The 19,031-nt window shown below is 56.2% G+C and overlaps 1 protein-coding gene across 3 annotated transcripts in view; it reads right to left on the bottom strand.

Moving 5' to 3' along the window:
- Positions 1 to 41: 41 nt before the first annotated feature.
- Positions 42 to 19,031, bottom strand: part of SYMPK (symplekin scaffold protein) — a 42,583-nt gene continuing 23,593 nt past the window's right edge. The window contains exons 11-27 of one of the 3 annotated variants that reach the window (XM_012446669.2): positions 18,814 to 18,964; positions 16,121 to 16,325; positions 14,204 to 14,354; positions 13,123 to 13,358; positions 12,063 to 12,144; positions 11,740 to 11,853; positions 10,498 to 10,645; positions 9,436 to 9,596; positions 8,038 to 8,146; positions 7,629 to 7,729; positions 7,050 to 7,140; positions 5,971 to 6,072; positions 2,636 to 2,823; positions 1,330 to 1,506; positions 1,038 to 1,133; positions 428 to 754; positions 42 to 316 (exon numbers count right to left, since the gene is read on the bottom strand). In XM_012446669.2, the coding sequence (XP_012302092.1) occupies positions 179 to 316; positions 428 to 754; positions 1,038 to 1,133; positions 1,330 to 1,506; positions 2,636 to 2,823; positions 5,971 to 6,072; positions 7,050 to 7,140; positions 7,629 to 7,729; positions 8,038 to 8,146; positions 9,436 to 9,596; positions 10,498 to 10,645; positions 11,740 to 11,853; positions 12,063 to 12,144; positions 13,123 to 13,358; positions 14,204 to 14,354; positions 16,121 to 16,325; positions 18,814 to 18,964 (2,577 nt within the window). In that variant the 3' untranslated portion in view covers positions 42 to 178. The remainder of the gene's footprint in view (positions 317 to 427; positions 755 to 1,037; positions 1,134 to 1,329; positions 1,507 to 2,635; positions 2,824 to 5,970; positions 6,073 to 7,049; positions 7,141 to 7,628; positions 7,730 to 8,037; positions 8,147 to 9,435; positions 9,597 to 10,497; positions 10,646 to 11,739; positions 11,854 to 12,062; positions 12,145 to 13,122; positions 13,359 to 14,203; positions 14,355 to 16,120; positions 16,326 to 18,813; positions 18,965 to 19,031) is intronic. The other 2 variants (XM_012446671.2, XM_012446670.2) reach the window with 2 other exon arrangements.

The following is a 19,031-nucleotide window of genomic DNA, read 5'->3' as shown; positions in this document are numbered from 1 at the left end:
CCAGGCACGAGACGACACCCGCGACCCAGGTCCACTACCCATTTTTTTTCTTTTCAGTAACTTGTCCAATTTCACATCTTTTATTTTTTTTTTTAAGGCAAACCACCCGCAGGTCGAGCTCCGCTCCCATCTCCCAGCCTCACGTCCCAGTCCCATCCCCCTTCCCCCTCGAGCCCCGTCAGCTGTTCCCCTTGGCCTCGGGTTCCCCCACATCATCGGCGCCCGGGCTGGGGGTCTTCACAGCATCTTCTCCAATAGCAGCGAGGGTCTGGGGGCTCCGCTCCTCCTTCGAGGTCAACCCGCCTGCTGCAGCCTCCTGGTGACAGGAGAAGGGGAGCCGGTCGGAGGGCGCGGTCCCCTCCACGCTCTGCACCCTGGCGCCCGCCCCCCACCTTCACCCTGGCCCGGATCCTTCTGCTTTCCCTACCTTGGGTAGCGGCCCCTCCAGACTAGAGTCCAACAGTGCGGCCTCAGTCAGCCCCGAGTCATCATCCATGCTGATGAAGATGGCCGGGGTCTCACACTCAGGCCCCTCCTCCCGGAAATCCATGGCTTCCTCCGACGGGGGCGGGCCCGGCCGGGCTGAGGGAGAGGAGGAGGAAGAGGAGGGGGCTCCCACTCCTCCCGGCTTCAGCTTCTGCTCCTCCTCCAGCTGCCGCTTTAAGGCCTTCTCCTGGGCCAGCCGCAGGCCGATGAGGTCCTGTGGGGGCCGGGGGGCTGGGGCAGGGGCCAGGGCCAGGGGCTCCAGGTCATCCTGGGGGGGAGAGGGCCACACAGAAGCTCAGAGGACAGTGGGAAAGAGAAGGGGCCACCCTGAGGTGGTCTTTGAGCTCTTCGCTATGGGCACAGGGAGGGAGGGGCAGTTGTCCCCCAGACCCTCAACTCCCTTCCAGCAGGAGCATCCCCTGGGATGGTGGCTCAGAGGCAGGGGTGGCCTGCATGTCTCGGGGTCGGGAGCAGGCCATGGTGAGCCTTGCTGGCCTGGGGTACCGGGTGAGGATCTGAGGATCCAGATGGGTAGGCTGCAGGGCCCTCACCTCCTCCAAGGGCCCCGCAGACACCTCCTTGGCCTCTGGCTCCTGCTTGCCGGTTGCCTCCAAGATGGTCATGATGGAGTTGGGGATGTGAGCTTGCTGGGTGGAGAGCAGGAAGGGGGTGCTGAGGACAGCTCTGGCACAGAGACCCCACTTGCACACCTCAGATCCTGGAGCCCTGACCCTCCAGAGCTCCCAGCAGTGCAGGGCCTTCTGGTGTTCACCTCCATTCATTTCCCCCCGAACCGGAGGGACCCAGGGGGCACCACACATCTGGGGTAGGGGGAAGGGGTACCTGGTGGGGGGTGAAGGAGCGGACGTGAGCCAGCAGGGGCTCCCGGAGCTCGGGACACTTGTCAAAGACGGCTCCCAGCTGCTGGGGCGGCAGCTGCAGGATGACCTGGAAGCTCTGGGGCTTGGTGCGCTGGCAGCACTTGATGAAGCCCTCCCACACCTTGGGGTACTTCCATACCTGGACCAGGCAGGGAGGTAGCCGTCGGGAGGGGCACACAGGCAGACCCCCAGCCCCGACACTGGAAGAAAGACCTTGCCAAGACCATACCCAAATCCCACCGTCCATTCCTCTGCATGGTCCACAAGCAGCCCTGACCTCCCTCCAGGGGCCTTTGTCTTCCCAAACCAGGCAGCTGGACCATGAGGTCAACTTGGGAAGGAGGTGGAATAAAAGCCAGGGCTGCCTTTTCTGGACCTTCCCTGCTGGGCCAGGCCCAGGCTAAGTGCTGCAGGAGCACCTCTCATGACATTCTCACGGCAGCCTCCAGGGAGCGATATGAGCCCTGCTAAACAGCAGAGGTCGGTGGGGGTGCTGAGACCTGCCCAGGGTCACATGTACATTCTCACTGCAACCTCCAGGGGGCGATATTAACCCTGCTAAACAGCGGAGGTCCATGGGGGTGCAGGACCTGTCCAGGGTCAAATGAGGAAGGAGGGGCACATCTGAACCCAGGTCTGTCTGAATCCACATATAACCTCTAAGTCAGATGTTGTAAAGTGGCAACCCATAGGCCAATTCGAGTCTGGGGCTTGCAGATGGGGTTTAGTTTTTGTTTCATCATGGTAATTTTTTTTTTTTTTTGAGACAAGTCTTACTCCGTTGCTCAGGCTAGAGTGCAGTGAGTAGGGCGATTCTTCCTCACTGCAGCCCCAAACGCCTGGGTTCAAGCAAACCTTCTGCCTTGGCCTCCCAAAGGGTTACAAGTGTGAGCCATCACGCCTGGACTCAATCGTGGCATTTCTAAAGCCCAAATTTCCAGCACCTCTCAAAAACCTGGACCATGTTTCAGCTCTGGGATGCATCCTGGCCGGGCACACAGTGGTGGGGGTAAGGAGTGGCCATGTCTCTCCTGAGTGCACAATCCTTGAAGGTTACCATGCTCCTACCACCCAGCTGCCCTCCCTCATCACCTGGGAGCTGGCCAAGTCATAGACCCTGGAGCACTGCTATTTTCCTGGCAGGAGGCAGAGCAGAGCCAGCCATCCTCCACCCGGCTCCCTTGGGGGTCAGGAGGGGAAGGGGAGTTCTGTCAGCACGGCATGCTGCCAACTGCAGCCTGGGGATGGGGTGGCCGGGGGTGGGTTACCTGCTTCATGATGAGGCGGGACAGGATGTTCATGACGAAGCCCCCCAGGCGGGGGTACATGGTCAAGGACTGGATGACGGTCCTCATGAGCAGCATGGGCAGGGGGCTCTGCTCCATCAACTGCTGCATCACCACGGCCAGCACCTCTGACGTGTACACGTTCCGCTCCGCAAAGCACAGGTTCGTGGCTGCGAGGAGGCGGAGAGTGGGCCTGTCCTCTCTGCCCAGCTGCGCCCTGGGAGGTGGGAGCCCCACCACCCTTTGAGAGCCCCACCCTGCTGTCTGCCCACATGAGGGGAAGAGCCAACCCTGACTTCTAAAGCCTCCGGCGGAGACAGGAGACTCCCCTGACCCAGCAGAAGGCACACTGCAGCCCCGCGCTTGGAAAATCTGCAGGCCTGGTTCAAGGGAGAAGACATCCAACTCCAGGAAGCCCCACAGTGGGTGGAACAGGGAGCCCGTGACACCCTCTCTTTGAGGATGACTTTGGGAAAGATGTGTTGCCAAGCCCTGGGGGAGTGGCAGGGCCCCCCACCCCTGCTAGGGAGAGAAGGCAGCTACTGGCTTCCACCAGCCCCTCCAGGGAGAACAGCAATCCACAGACCAGCTCAGCAGAGGGCTAACGAACTGCCCACCCACTCCTGACAGGGACGCAGGGCTTGCGCTGGTGCTGGGAAGATGGGGGATGCCAGGCCAAGGTCTGTGTGGGGGATACGGGCACAATCAGTAGAGTAATAGTGAAGGGAGGGACAAGAGGTGGCTGGAGCCGGGGCATACAATGAGCTCCCAGCTCAACACCCAGTGCCAGTACCAGTAGGACCTAGAGGGTTGGCACAGCACGAGCACCCAGGAAGGCAGGCCCTGGGGTCTGTTCCCCGAGTGGGTGGCTGTGCCACAATCCACTGTGCTAATGGGAGGCCCCAGGAGCTGCCTTTGAAGCCCTTCCCCAAACACCACTTGCCATGTGAGTGTCAACCAGGAAGTCTTTATTGAGCCAGAAGAGCACCCCCGACAACCCCAAAAATCCTTGAGAGGCTAACAGAGAACAGGGGTGGGGCCTCTAAGGGAGGGGGAGGCGTAGACAGGTGGGGAGGAGGCTGAATGGGCAGAGCAGAGAGTGGCAGTGAGGACCTGCCAGAAACCGAGGAAGCCCCGCTCCTCTTCAGGGCCAGGTGGTCACTGGTGCTGCCCACTCAGCCACCTAAAGGTTCAGAATCACCCCTCCCCTCCTTCCCTGGGCCCCAACCTGGGCCTCCCATGAGCCTCTGATCCACTTTCCATACAATAGCCTGAAGGGGGCTTTGGAAAGATCAGACCTGACTCCCTTCCCAGAGACCCTCAAGAGACAGGCCAAATTCCCACCTGACCTGCAAGAGCCCCCAGGGGTGCCCTCCCCAATGGCCACAGCCTGACCTCTTCTCTTGACCAGGGCCCCTCCTTCATCCCCTAGGTCAGCCAGGCTTGGCACTGCAGGTCCAGAACCAGCTGGCAAGCGCCTCCCTCGGTCCCTGCAGCCTCCTGCTGCTGCTGCCTACTCATCCTTCCCTGGTCTCAGCCCAAGTGTCCCCTCTTTCGAGAAGACCTCCCTGATGTCCCACACCCAGGCTGGCTTAGGTCACCCCTCTGCCCAGTCCCAGGACACTCCTTTCAGTTGTTACTGGCCAGGGACTGTCCCTCCCGTGTCCCCAGCACCACCCAGGATGGATATGGGGAAGCAGAGATGCTGAGTTTTCTTAATGCTGGAACAGACTACCAGGAGTGGGTCCAGTTATAGACAAGCTCTCCAGAGGAACAGGGTAGTCTATGGGGGAGCGAACGGTGCACAAGAAAAGGACTGGACTTCGTGACCTGGAGCTTAAGAGTGTGGCCAGCAGGATTGCTGGTGCCCGAGCAGGGGAAAAATGTGGCCTGGGTGCCGGGGACACCAGCTGGAGGGTTGTCTAGCCCACAGTGTGCAGGCCTGGGCATGCTGGAAAAAAGGTGGGGTTGTGTAGGGTAGGCCCTGCTGACCCCTCCAGGGACCTGGCTCCTGGTCGCCTGTGTGACCTCTGGCAAGGCCCTTTCTCCTTGGGCCTAGGCTCCTCAGGGCATCTAGGAGAATCTGGGTCCACATATGGTCTTGGGGTGTGTGTGCGTGAATCCCCTCAAACTGTATGAAAACAGTATGAGCGTACTGTCCTGGGAACGGTAGAACGTCCCTCAGATCACCAGAGAAGTCCAGGAATGTGAGACCACAGCCCTGGCCTCTGAGCCTGGAGCTCTCTCCTCCCTGCTGGTCTCCCCCGGAGGCTTTGGCGCCTGCTCGGTTTTAATGTGGGTTTGACATTTCCATAAACTCTTCTCTTGACTTCAAAAGTTTCTGAGAGAACTTGCGGGGGAAGGTTAGGAAGTAAGTCACTGAAAAGCTGTTTCAGGCTGGAGCACGGAAGTGGGCGGCACAGGGAGGAAGCCCCTTCCCCAGGTCTGAGGGTGAGAAGAGGAATCAAAGGACAGCGGTCTTTGGAGTAGAGAGGGCGACAGTGAGGGTGTACAGCTCCGTGGGACAGGATGGCTCCTGGCCCAGAAACCTCACTCAGGGAGGGGTGGAGGGGCGCTCTCAGGGGAGGTGGTCCTCAGACCTGGAACCAGCAGAGCTGGGGCTCCCACTCAGGTCCATCTCACTTCAGATTCTGTTTTTTTCCATACACCACTCAGCTTCTGTGAGGCCCCGAGTAAGTCACCTAACCTCTCTGGAGCCTCTAATTCCTGTCTACACAATGGGAGTGAACATACTCACCAGGTGGCACATTCGAGGACCAGCAGGCTCAGGCCTGTAGGTGTTCAGGGAGAGCCCAGCGCAGAGCGTGCTCAGTGAGTGTGGACCATCGTGAGCCAGCCAGTTTGTCACCGACCCTGCTGCCCTGGAGGCAAGCTCTCCTGTCTCATCTACCCCAGCCCACAGGCGCCCTGGAGCCCTGGGTCTGCCCTGCTGCGGCACCTCTGACTACCACTCATGGTGTGCCCTGCTTCCTTCTGTTCCTCAGGGCAAGGGCTGTGGCTACCCCGACTGCTTTAGGCCCACTCTGTGCCAGCCCACAGCGGGTATGTCAGAGTGCCTTAGAGGCAGAAAAAGGTGGGGTTTTAAAGGGTAAAACTTGGGAGGGAGGAAGGAGGAGGAGGAGGGACAAAAAGGAGGGAGGCAGGGAGGAAGGGAGGTGTCTCTGCAGAGCTGAGAGGTGAGGCTGTGAGTGGCACAGTCTTTGACTTGGCAGATTCCAGTGGAGGCATGTGGGTGATTGAAGTCCTGCCCGTGGGGCCACAGGGGCCAGGCCACTGGAGTGGGGAGAGCACCTCACCTTTGATGATGGATTTCATGTCACACTTCACGGAGTCGATGTTGTGTAATGCAATCAGGAGCTCTCCAGGGTTCAGCGGGGACAAGGCCGAGTTTCCCTCACCTGCAGCGGGCGGGAGAAGGGTGGGAGAAGACAGTGCGGTCGCCTAAGTGAAGAGACGGGTCTGAGTTCCTCAGATCGGGGGAGCTGTGAGCAAAGATGAGGTACCCTCTGCTTTCAGGGCTGGAGCAGGGCAAGTGACTGACAACAGAAAAAGGGGACGCTGAAGGCAGCAGACACCCTCAGGTCACCACGGTGTGCTCCTCCCCATCCTGGGCTCCCACCCTGGGCAGAGTGTGGCATGGCTGGGTGTCTCTGGCCCTGGGCTGTGTACCCCTGAGGGCAGGGAGGACCACCTCATTGTGTAGTCCCCAACACGGACACCAAGACAGCACAGGGCTCATGCGCATTTGCAGAACAGGGCAGGATGGGGCCAGGCTGTGGACTTCCATAAAGTGGCTGGAACCTTCCCCTGCACGGGGCCTGGATGGGAGGAGGCTGAGGGGGGCGGTCTTTGCTGTTCTTTTGATGGTCCCAGAGCTGTCTGTGTGTGTGTTTTAAACCACCAGGGTCTGCGTGGAACAGATCAGCCCCCATTCTTTCTCTAGTTCCAACCACTGGGGTAAGGGGCAAAGAACCCCTTCTACCTTACTTGGTAGTTTTCCTAAGTTGAAAATTTTACTTTCATTTCTTTCTGACCTCGTCAACACAAAATGCCCCTGGCCCACAGCTTGAGGGATTCAGGCAAGATCTGAGGAGGGACCAGAATGGAGCCAGGGCCTGAGAGGGGCTGGTGAGGCCAGATCCTAGAAGGGAAGACGCTGCTGGAGCCTCCGCCCTCAGCTCCATGGTCTTGCCCCTGCCGTGAATGAAACCATCATCCAAACATCCCAGAGGGTGGCCTGGGAGCTCCAGGACACGGACGCATCCAGTACAGCTGGTGTTCCAGGGAGCACGGCACCCTGCATCTTGCCTCCTGCCCCAGCACCCGGGTGGGTGGGCCTCCTGGTGGGGAGGAGGGAGGAGGCTGCATCACCTACCATGCTGGGTGCCCAGCAGGCGGTTGAAGACTTCCTTCACCACGATGGGGTTGAGTTTGATGAGTTTAGGCAGGGCCTGGATCACCTCTTTCTACGAGGAGAAGGCAGTGGGGTGGGGGGTTGAGTCAGATACACCTCACTCCCCTTCCAGACAAGCCACTCCTGCTCGCCCAGGGGAGGTGAGGGCGAGTTCTGGCTCACCCAGCCCCTCCTACCCTCACTACGCCCTCAGGGCAGTGCCCCAGCTGAGCCCCCTGCATGTCACATGTGTGTGCCAAGGGGCATCATGATCCCTGACAGATGAGGAAAGAGTCTCAAAGAGGGGATGGGACCTGCTTGAGGTAGAGAAAGCAGCAGAGCCACTGGCACCCGGTACCCATGAAGATGAGTCCAGGAGCTGCTGTGCATATCAGAACATGGGTGTCGGTGGTTTCCACGACTTCTGACCACAGATAGGGTGCCTTCTACCCCCTGCTACGTGCCTCTGGCTCAATTGCTGCTGAAGCTACCTGCTGCCCTGCCCCCTCCCAGTCCCACATGTCCCAGGCAGCGGGGACAGACAGGGCTCCAGCTCCATACCTTCTCCAGCCCATTGAGCACCGGGATGAGGAAGCGGACATCCGGCAGTCGCTTGTGGTAGAGATCCCGGACCCGCTTCACCAGCTCCGGGGAGGGTGGGACTGCGTGGAAGCAGCAGGAAGCACCGTGTTGGAGGCGGAGGGGAGCAGGGGGGAGGATGGGCACCCAGGGAAGACAAGCAGGTGGGTGTGCAAGAGGGGAGAGCAATTTCACAGCAGGAACCTTTCACCCTTGGCTGCTCACGTGCAGTTAGCACCACAGCGTTCCAGATGGAGAAACTGAGGCCCAAGGACAGGCAGAGACCCACAAGAGGTGTGACCATCTGGGGACCATTGGCTCGGATCCCCAGGTCCCGGGGAAAGCTAAGGAGAGGGAGGAAAGCAGGAAAGGTGGGGGTCTCTGGGGTCACCTTTGTCTGTGAGGCTGTGCAGACACCGCGTTACCAGTGTCTCTGCCCCCTTGGGACAGTTTTCCACCAGCAGGAGCAGCTCCGGGGAGTTCATGCCCATTCCTCGGATCTAGAGGCAGAGACAGGGATGACCAGACCCATGGTGAGAGCTCAGGGGAGGCTTGGGTATTTGTGGCAGGGTGGCTGTGGAGACTGCTGGGGCCCAGGGTGAGGCTGGTGACAGGGTTCGGAGGGCGGGGGGAAAGGCGGGAGAGGTCGGAGGAACCTTGGCCTCTTCTCACAGCCTCTCCGGACGAGGGCCTGCTCGAGCTCCCAGCCCTGGCCGGGCTGTCCTCCTGCAGGCCCCTCCTCTGTGGCTCAGACCTGACCTGCCTCGAATGCCCACACTGTGCTTCACTCACTGGTAAAGATATTCCTAGCCCCACCCACTCCCTTCATGACTTGGTTTCTCACACGCAGCCAGCATGACCGAGAGCCTAGACGAGGCTCCACCTGCTGCTGCGTCTGGAACCTGCCCCACAGTGAACGCCAAACACAGGAGCTGGGGCAGGCGCCACCTTCCCCTAGTAACGTTTCTGCTCCTGACTAAAACCGACTGTCTCTGCCCTCGAGGAGCTCACAGCCCCTTGGGATCACTTTTCTACACAGCTGGCTGACTTTGAGAATAGGTCTAAAGATCTGTTTCCTCCTGACTACAAGAAGCCTGCTATCCCCATCTTCCAGGTAAGGGTGCTAATGAACCCAAATGGCAGATAGGTGGGGATGAACGTACACTTCTCCCTCTTCCGTTTAACACGAAAATGTTCTGTAATCCAAAAATGTCAGGGGCAGAGAGAAAAAAGGTGGTTTCAAATCCTGCTGCAAACTGGAAAAGCAGGCATTCTAATCTCAGGTGCCAGTCTGTCACTGAGCTGCTTCTCACATGGGCAGCTCTGGGCAGCTCTGTGGCTCCAGGGGGAGGAGTGAGAAGGACTTATTTTTACGTAATGACAGCTAAAGAGTCCCATTAGCAACACAGGGAAGGCCAGCTCATAGACAGTGACAGTGACACCGAGGTGTATGTGCATGAATTCACGGACCCTGTGCATCAGTGTGGAGGGACTGGAACGTCTTCCCCATTTTTACAGAAGGCCCAAGGTTGCAGTGAGAAAGTGGGAAGAGAGCTGGAACACAGCTCTGTCCAGCTCCAGGCTCCTAACTGCTGGGCCACTCTGATGTTTCCTCAGAAACCAATGAGTGACATGCAGACCGCCCGCAAGCTATGCAGCCCGGGTTGGCCCGGGGTGACCACCCTTTGGACTTGGCATACTCTGAGGTGGAGCAGGTAGGGGAAGAACTGAGGTGGGGACGCAGCCCTGCCCATGGGTGGGCAGGGCCTGGTGGGCTCAGGGGCCTCACCGGCTGCTCGATGACCCTCAGCACTGTCCGCTTGATGTCAGCGATGGCTTCAGTGTACACGGCCGCCAGCTCGTGGATCAGCTTGTGGTTCTGAGGCAGGAGGGCCAGGTAGAGGTAGAGACACTGCTTCACTGTCTCCTCCGTCCAGGGCGCTGCCACCTCTGAGAGGGCAGGGGTGGGCATCAGCTTGGCCCACACTCTTCTCGAACCCCCTTGGACCCTCTGGTCCTGTCCCTTCTCAAGCAGTGGGTCAGCGGGAACCAGGGAGGGCAGAGAAATGGGGTGGGACCAGGACTTCCCACCTCCAGCCTCCCGACTGCCAACACACAAAGCAGCTAGAAGGATATTTCTAAAGTGCAATCCTGACCCTGTCCCTCTCCAGCTCCAAGCCAGCCACGCCTGCCTCGTGGCCTTGGGATAAACCTCCAGGTCCCTGCCTTGCACTGTCTGCCAGTGTTGTATGGGGTGGCCCCAGGAGGGTGTGTGACCAGCATGGAGGGTAGTTGTATGCTGCCCTCCATGCTGGTCACACGCCCCTTCAAACAGTCTCAAGGGCCCTGGTCTATGCACCTTTGTGTCCACCCTCCCCTCTGCCTGGTCCACAGCGCCCCAGCTCCTCCACACCTGCTCAGCCTCTGGGCCTCACAAAGGCTGTGCCTCTCCTGGGAATGCTTCCTGGCACCTGGGCTACGCTGGGCCTCCTGTGCTGCCCTGTCATGGCCCCAACCTTTCCATTTAATGGTTCATTTACTCAGGGCCTGCATCTACCTGTCTGTAATCCTGGGGGACCCAGGGCTTTGCTGAGGGAACTTGCCTGAGCTGGCCCTGCCTGGTCCTTCTTGGGGTCTCACCGCTGGCTGGCTCTCCTTGTTCTCCAGGTCTCTTTCCCTGACCCCCCAAGCTGGGTCAGGTGCCCCCCACCCTCACTCCCACAGCCCCTAGGTGGCTGTCCCAGTCCTGTCTGTTCCTGTCACTGCTGGCTTCCCCACTCAGCCCCTCTGCTCGCAGGGCCGAGCCCGGATACAGCTGCGCTCAATATGCATCTGATGACCTGAGCCCAACCTGTGTCCTTGTCAGCTCCAAACAGCACAGATGGTGGGTTGGGGTGCACCAGGAGCTGCAGGTAGTTGAGGGCAAATTTCTCCACATACTCCCGCAGCTGCTCCTTCTCATACATGCGTTTGATGAATAGCAGGGCCTGGGAGCGCACCTGAGGAGGAAGATGGAGAAGACTGGGGTCAGGGAAGAGGGAAGGGGAAGAACAGCTGTTCCTCTGAGTGTGGCAACACTCCTGTGAAAACAAGCCCAAGCCTGAGAAAGGGCAGCCTAGCTGTTACCAGGGCCAGGGCTGGTCCCCAGTGCAGGAGGGAGATATCCTGGCCAGGGCCGGACCTGCGGCACCACCTCACTGCTTGCCTCACCAGCCCATCTGCCCATCACTGCTCCTTGCCCTGCTCCCTAAGCTCCAAGCAGAGGGAAGTCTTGGTCCCTTAAAAGTGCTGCTCCCTGCCAAGTCTCCCTAGAACGTCTATTGCCAGCTAAACCCTGTTTCACTCAGGTATCATCCGCTGGGAGCTGTGAGGCCAGGGACTGGTCCTGGGCACTGCTTTGACCCCAGCAGCAGCCCAGGGCCAGGGCCAGAGGTGCACGCTGAAGGTCTGTCGAATGAATGAACACGCCGCTGGGCAAGGCTGCGGCACAAGGCTGGGTCAAGCGTGCTCTCTCAACCACAGCACATGCACATTCGTCCCCTCTGTCTAGAGCACATCCAGCTACTCATTTTCCAGGTTTCCGTGCACACATCCCCTCCTCCTGCAAGCCTTCCTTGAAACATCTCCCCTGCCCACCCCACAACCAGATGGTTGGCCCGTTTCTCCCCAGGGCTCCACAGCTGCACGCTGCTCTGCTCAGCCGCTGAGCACACCGTGTCCTCATTGCTGGCTGAGGCCACACCGGCTCCCTGACTGGGCAATGCCCTCAGGCCCCAGCACAGGACTGGGCTGCACCAGGAGCCGGTGCTGGCTGCCACAGGTGGCCTAAGAGCGAGGATGGGATGCCCTTCCCGGGAAGGCAAGTACACATGTGCGTGTGTACACACCGCAGGCAGACTCAGGCATGGTGACCCTGGTTTCTAGGCAGTTTCATGCCACTGAAAATGAAAAAAACCAAACAGACAGAAACCTGGCAACAGCCAAAAGAACCAATGCAAGAAGGTGGTGGGCCCAGAGAAATGCAAGGGAGTGTGGAAGCGGCTGGGCTGGTTCCTCAGGCTGTGGGCAGCCAGGAAGTGGAGGAGGGGATCACCTTGTCCTTCTCATGGGAGCTGAGGTCGAGGAGGACATGCAGGTACTGGAACTGGCGGGATGGACGCTTGAAGATCAGGTCTCGAAGCGTGGACATGCCCAGATAGGTGCGGCTCTGCAGCAAGAGGGAGGGGACCCGAGTTCAGTCCACCTGAGTGTGCCTTTGGGCTGTCTCTCCTGCATCCTTCTCATCAGGTACTGGACAAAAGGGCCCGGTGCCTCCTGAAACCTCCTGCCACAAGGTTTAGGCTGCATGCCCTTCAGACCCCTGAGAGCAGGGCCCTGTCCCCTGCCCCAGGCAGCGGTGACCAAGCCTGCCCTCACCTCATCCTCGCAGTACTTGCGGATCACCTCCAGGGCACTCTCTGTGATGAGCGGTGCCTCCAGCACAACCTTGGTGAAGATCCTGCCAGAGAGGGAGGGGAGGACATGGTGCAGAGGAAGAGGCCGCCTGGCTCCCTGGCCCTGTTTAACTATAGGAGCTCAGAGCCAGTGGGGCCATCCCTCAGGTGCTGCTTGTTCAAGCCCCTGGTTATAAAGCTTTGGAGGTGAATGGACCAGTGTTCAAAAGCTGCCGGCTGGATGATCTGGGCAAAGACTGTACCTCTCTGAACCTCATTTCTTCCTTTCATCAAACGGGAATTCCTAACTGTATTCATTGAACATAACAATGGGAGGGAATGATGGGATTTTAGATGTGGTGGCCTCCAAAGGCTGCTTTGAAGTCACGTTTGAGTACACTGGTGGATGAGAAAGAGCCAACCCCGCAGAGCTGAGTGAAGAACATTTCAGGTGGACAGAACAGGAAACACTAGCGCCCCTGGCACGTTCGAGGAACAGACGGAAGGCCAATGCGGCTAATGTTCAGGGAGTAAGGCCAAAGAGGCTGGGTCACAGTGAGGGGGCTGTGTTTATCCCAAGAGCAATGGAGAACCACGGAAGGTTCTTTATGGGGAAGTAGTAAAAGGATTTATGTAACAGAGTGTTCCTGACTTGCTGTGCGGAGGACAGATGAGTAAGCTGGAGGCCAAGGATAGGGAGGAAGCTACAGAACCAACTCAGGCAGGAAATGGGGTGCAGAGAAGTCCATCTCCAGGCCCGTGGGTGAGCACTGTTATTTACAGATGGGAAAACGGCACAGAGCGGGAGTGACAAAGCCATTCAGAGCAAGTGGCAGAGCTGGGAGCTCAGGGAGCGCAACCGGAGCCCACACCCAAAGCAAGAACCCTCCAGAGGGGAAGGAGAGGAGAGGAGAGTGGGATAAGCGTGAGGAGGACTGCCTCGGGGGGTGATGAAGTGGGAGGTGGTCAGAACCAGAAAGGGAGGGCAGCACCAGGAGAGGGGGCCTCTCGGGGACAGGAGGGTGCAGGGCCAGCCCACTCACCCATCCTTCTGGTCTGGTTTCTCCTGCAGGCCAGACAGCAGGCGGATGAGGCAGTCCTCATACTTGTCCAGGGAGCCCGAGGCACCTGCGGCCAGGTAGGCATTGTACTCCTGGTAGAGCCAGGCGAAGGCCAGGTCCAGGCGGGCCCGCACATCCTCCAAGATGAAGGACAGGACCTCCGCCTTGAGGCCTGAGTTGAACTGTGTCACCAGACTGGCCAGGATCTTTATGCGCACCTAGTGGGAGGGTGAGCCAGCACATCAGTGTAGGGTGGGCAATCCAGGGACTCCGCAATCGTGCCCTGTGACCCCTCCCGCCCAGGTGCAGGAACTCTCAGAGCAGACACGGAGTGAAGTGAGGAAGGCCAGAGAGGTCCCTTATGCCCAGGAAGGTCCTGTTTGTGTGGTGGAGGGTGGGGGTGCCAGGCTGGGGATTGATCATCACAGAATAAAAATGAGTTTCTAGGAGCAGCACCCATGTACTTAAGTGCACAGAAAAAGATCCTCAAAGATTCCCCCAATTTGTGCCCTTGTCACCTTTAAAGAGGGGGATGGGGCGCAGGTGATGGCCACAGAAGACAGTACTAGATCTGGATTGCCTGGAAATATTTTTCAGCACAGACAGTGTGTTCCTATACTACTGGCTAATCAAAAATTAACTTCATAGAATAGGGAAAAAGTCACTTTTCTCCATTCTTTGAAGGTAACAGTGCCAGCAAGTGGCAGAATCAGGACTGAGAACCAAGTATATTTCTAAAGCTAAATAGTAACAGTAAGAATATTAACAGCTGGGAAGAACCAAGACCACAAGTGCAGCCCTCACTTGCAGAGGCCCCCGGCACCCGCCTTGTGCGCCCGAGCGCATGTGCATTTCCACGTTTACTTGTCACCCAGCAGGAGCTGCCACTACTGTCTCTGTTTTATGGAGGACGGGAGTGAGCTGGAGAAGCGGCTGTGAGCAGCAGAGCTGGGGTCCACAGCCAGGGAGGTTTGACGCTGGGGTCAGACTCTTTGCTGGATGCGAGGCAAATGCTTGGGGAGAGGGACTGAAAGGATGGGCTGGAGGGGTGGCAGGGGCATACCTGGGCTGCCCCGCTGCAGGCCACAGCCTTCTCAGCCCGCAGGATCCTCTTTACAGCGCCCAGCTTCATGGCCTCCACCTGGGCATCGGTCAGGGGCTTCAGCACGTCGCTGAGACGGAAGATCTTCTTGCGCCCGCCAGCACCTGCCAGCCTACGTGGAAGAGCAGTGACGGCGACGCAGTGACTCAGATCATCTTTCTTGTAGCACAGGCCTGTCTGGTGACGGTCCTGACTTCAAGGTCCAGATAAGCCACAGAGATGCCCCCAGCCCCCTGCTGCCTCTCCAACTTCCCTGTAACTCTGAGGCACAGTGGGGCAGTGGGTAAAAGGAAGGAAGAAGATGCTATTTTGGTTTTGCAGAGGGTGTCTTAGGGAAGGCTTCTGTGAGTGGGAATCTGAATGGAGGCAGGAACAAGACACACAAATGTCTGGGGGACCAGCTCTCCAGGCAAAGACCCTGAGGTGGGAACCTGCTTGTGGGCATGGCTGGAGGAGGGGTGAGGGTAGCAGATCTCACTCAGCCGTGTTAGTAAGACTTAGGTGGCTGGGACTGGCTGGATTTTGTGGTGTATAAGGGAGATAATAATGGGGACAAGGATGGTGACAGCCAGAAGCACTTACTACACATCAGGAACCATGTAAAATGCTTGACAGTCGAAATCACTTTTCTTTTTCCTTTTTTTTTTTGAGACTGAGTCTCACTCTGTTGCCTAGGCTGGAGTGCAGTGGTGTGTGATCTTGGCTCACTGCAACCTCCACCTCCTGGGTTGAAGCAATTCTCTGCCTCAGCCTCCCAAGTAGCTGGGATTACAGGTGTCCGCCACCACATCCAGCTAATTTTTTTATTTTTAGTAGCAATGGGGTTTCACCATCTTGGCCATGATGGTCTTGATCTCTTGACCATTTGCTCCACCTGCCTCAGCCTCCCAAAGTGTTGGGATTACAGGCGTGAGCCACTGAGCCCTGCCCACAATCACTTTTCACTTGAGTTATCTAATCTAGTTATCTAACCATCATCATCACAGAACTAATTTAAGTCTTCCTTGATCCTTATGAGAAAGATACTATCATTATCCGAATTTTATTCATAAAAAAGGGGGTTTTTTTTACAGGAAAGAAAACAGCAGCCAGCTGCAGTGGCTCACACCAGTAATCCCAGCACTTTGGAGGCTGAGGCAAGTGGATCACCTGAGGTCAGGAGTTCCAGACCAGCCTGACCAACATGGAGAAACCCCATCTCTACTAAAAATATAAAATTAGCCAGATGTGGTAGCGCATGCCTGTAATCCCAGCTACTTGGGAGGCTGAGGCAGGAGAATCACATGAACCCGGGAGGTGGAGGGTGCGGTGAGCCGAGATTGTGAAATTGCACTCCAGCCTGGGCAACAAGAGCAAAACTCTATCTCAAAATATATATATTAATAAAGGCTGGGAGCAGTAGCTCATGCCTGTAATTCCAGCACTTTAGGAGGCCGAGGCCGGTGGATCACAAGGTCAGGAGATGGAGACCACCCTGGCCAATACAGTGAAACTCGTCTCTATTAAAAATACAAAAAAATTAGCTGAGTGTGGTAGCACGCGCCTGTAGTTCCAGCTACTAGGGAGGCTGAGGCAGGAGAATTACTTGAACCCAGAAGGCGGAGATTGCAGTGAGCTGAGACTGAGCCACTGCACTACAGCCTGGGCAACAGTGTGAGACTGTCTCAAAAAAAAAAAGAAAACAGCAAAGGCTTAGTGGTTATGGGGTTATGTCAGCACTGACTTCGGAGTCAGAGAGAACCTGGTTCAGACTTCTGTCTGTCTGCCTCACACTTAAACACACACACACACACACACACACACACACACACACGAGCTGAGAACCAAACCCTCGGGGCAGGTCTCCTGTCCTGCCCCAGTACTGAGAAGAGGACTCACCGGGGCTGAGTGACAGGGATAATGGGCTCTGGCCTCCTCTTGGCCTGGGGCGCCTCCTCCTCCAGAGGGGACATGGAGCTCAGGGAGCCTACCACTGAGATGGCTTGGCCCTGGGCTGATAGGCGCCGCTTAATCAGGACGCTCTCCGGTTTCACCACCTTCTCCTCCTTGGGCTCCTCCTTGCACTGTTTGGTCTGCTCCACACCTGGGAGGGAGACAGCAAACGGACACCCAGCAGGTCAGACCCACCTGCTTCGACCCGAGGACCTCCTGTGTGCCCAGCTCTGTTCTGAGCTGGGTACCCTCTTTATCCCCACTGTGTAATACAACTGAGGCTGAAACTAGAAATGCCATTCATTGCTGGTGGGAGCAGCGACTGGTATAGCCGCTTTGGAAACAGGATGAGCAGTTTTTGTTTTGAGACTGGCCATCACTCTGTTGCCCAGGCTGGAGTGCAGTGGTGCAGTCATGGCTTACTGCAGCCTCGACCTCCTGGGCTCAAGCAATCCTCCCACCTCAGCCGCTCAGCCTCCCAATTAGCTGGGACTACAGGTGCATGCCAACATACCTGGCTAATTTTTGTATTTTTTTGTGGCGACGAGGGCTCCATATGTTGCCCAGGCTGGTCTTGAACTCCTGGGCTCAAGCAATCCTCCCACCTCGGCCTTCCAAAGTGCTGAGATTACAGGTATGAGACACTGTGGCCAGCCCTCAGCTGTTTTATTTTTTTTGGAGATGGAGTCTTGCTCCATTGCCCAGGCTTGAGTGCAGTGGCACAACCCTGACTCACTGCAGCCTCCGCCTCCTGGGTCTAAGACATTCTCCTGCCTCAGCTTCCTGAGTAGCTGGGATTACAGATGCCCACCACCATGCCCAGCTAATTTTTGTATTTTCAGTAGAGACGGGGTTTCGCCACGTTGGCCAGGCTGGTCTTGAACTCCTGACTTCAGGTGATCCACCTGCCTCACCCTACCAAAGTGCTAGGACTACAGGTGTGAGCTACCACACCCAGCCCACAGCAGTTTTTAATAGCACTGATCACACCCTATGACCCAACAGTTCCACTCCTTGGTATATGCTCTAGATAGATGACAGCATGTGTATGTGAAGAGACTTGGACACAAATATTCACAGCAGCTTTATTCCTAATGGTCAAAAACTAGAAAGAAACCACAGATCCATCAATAGGGGTGTAGATAAACAAAAGACTGTATATTCATATAACGGAATACTACTGACCAATAAAAAACCAACTACCATCTCACATGACAAAATGAAGGAATCTCAAAAACATACAGTAGACCAGGCACGGTGGCTCATGCCTATAATTGCAGCGCTTTGGGAGACCGAGGAGAGTGGATCACCTGAGGTCTGGACTTTGAGACCAGCTTGGCCAACATAGTGAAACCTGTCTCTACCGACAATACCAAAAAAAAAAAAAAAAAATCAGTCGTGGTGCTAGTGTGCCTGTAATCCCAGCTACTTGGGAAGTAGGAAAATCACTTAAACCTAGGAGGTGGAGGTTGCAATGAGCTGAGATCATGCCATTGCACTCCAGCCTGGGCAACAGCGTAAGACTCTGTCTCAAAAAAAAAAACAAAAAAAAAAACCAAGACAAAACCAAAACCAACCAACAAACAAACAGAAACACGAAAAACAAAAAATTAGCCAGGCGTGGGTGTGGTGGTGGGTGCCTGTAATCCTAGATACTCAGGAGGCTGAGGCAGGAGAATTGCTTGAACCCAGGAGGCAGAAGCTGCATTGAGCCAATATTGTGCCATTATACTCCAGCCTGGGCCACAAGAGCAAAACTCCACCTCAAAACAAACAAACAAAGAAAAAAAAACCTATGGTAAGCCAGAGAAGCCTGACTCTGTGATCCTATTTAGTTTAGTTCAAGAATAGGTAAAACTAGTGTATGGAGGCAGAAATCAAGACACTGGTTATCTCTGGAGTTTGATGCCCTGAGGCATCCCTGGAGGAACAAGGAGGAACTTTCTACAGTGGCAATGGTCTATAAATCCAAAGCTTTTTGAGCCTCAAGAAAACACAAGTGTAAAATTCCATACCTGACCTCATGTGATAGATGGCAGTTAAAATTTTGTTTCATGCACAAAATTATTAAAAAATATTATATATAATTACTTTTGAGGCCATGTGTATAAGAAACATAAATGAATTTCATGTTTAGACTTGGGTCCTATCCCTGAGATACTTCATTATGTATATGCCAATATTCCAAATCCAAGGTCTAAAATCTGAAACACTTCTGGTTCCAAGCATTTTGGATAAGGGATATTTAACCTGTATCTTGATCTGGGAGATGGTTACACTAGTGTTCACTTTGTGAAAATTCACTAAGGTCTACAGTTAAGAGCTGTGCATTTCACTTACGTGTATTATACCTTAATAGTACTGTTAAAATAAGCTCAGAGAGGTTAACTAACTTGACCAAAGTCATAAAGCTATTAAGTAGATGAGATCTGATTCAACTCAGACCTTAAACCCAGGCCTGTTTGATTCCAAATCCCAGGACTTAAAAACACTGAGCCATCTATCTGTGGCAGCTGTCATTAGCTATACCTTAGCTCCCACACAATTTCGCCTGCACAAGGAGGTGTTCTTCCATTAAAGAGATCCCAGAAGCCATAAGTGCCTACCCCTGCTCCAGATCAGGGCCAGGACACACTCACCTGGTCCCAGACCGGCAGCTGTCATCTGTGTGGCCATGAGCCGAGCCAGATGCTTGATCTGGGCTTCTGTGCCTGCTGACTCCACAGGGGTGTAGATGGCCTGGAAGGAGGCCGGCATGGCCTCAGGCAGGTACACCATGCTGATGAGGACCTGTGGGATGCCCAGGAAGACAGCCTCTTCTTAGTCATCAGCTCAGCAAGTTTTCTTTCCATGCCCA

This window comes from Aotus nancymaae, unplaced genomic scaffold (genome assembly GCF_030222135.1).
Source record: "Aotus nancymaae isolate 86718 unplaced genomic scaffold, 86718_ANA_hifiasm-v0.15.2.pri h1tg000028l, whole genome shotgun sequence".
Lineage (NCBI taxonomy): Eukaryota > Metazoa > Chordata > Mammalia > Primates > Aotidae > Aotus > Aotus nancymaae.
Note: the sequence above shows the minus strand (reverse complement) of the source record. Positions and strands in the feature narration are given on the sequence as shown.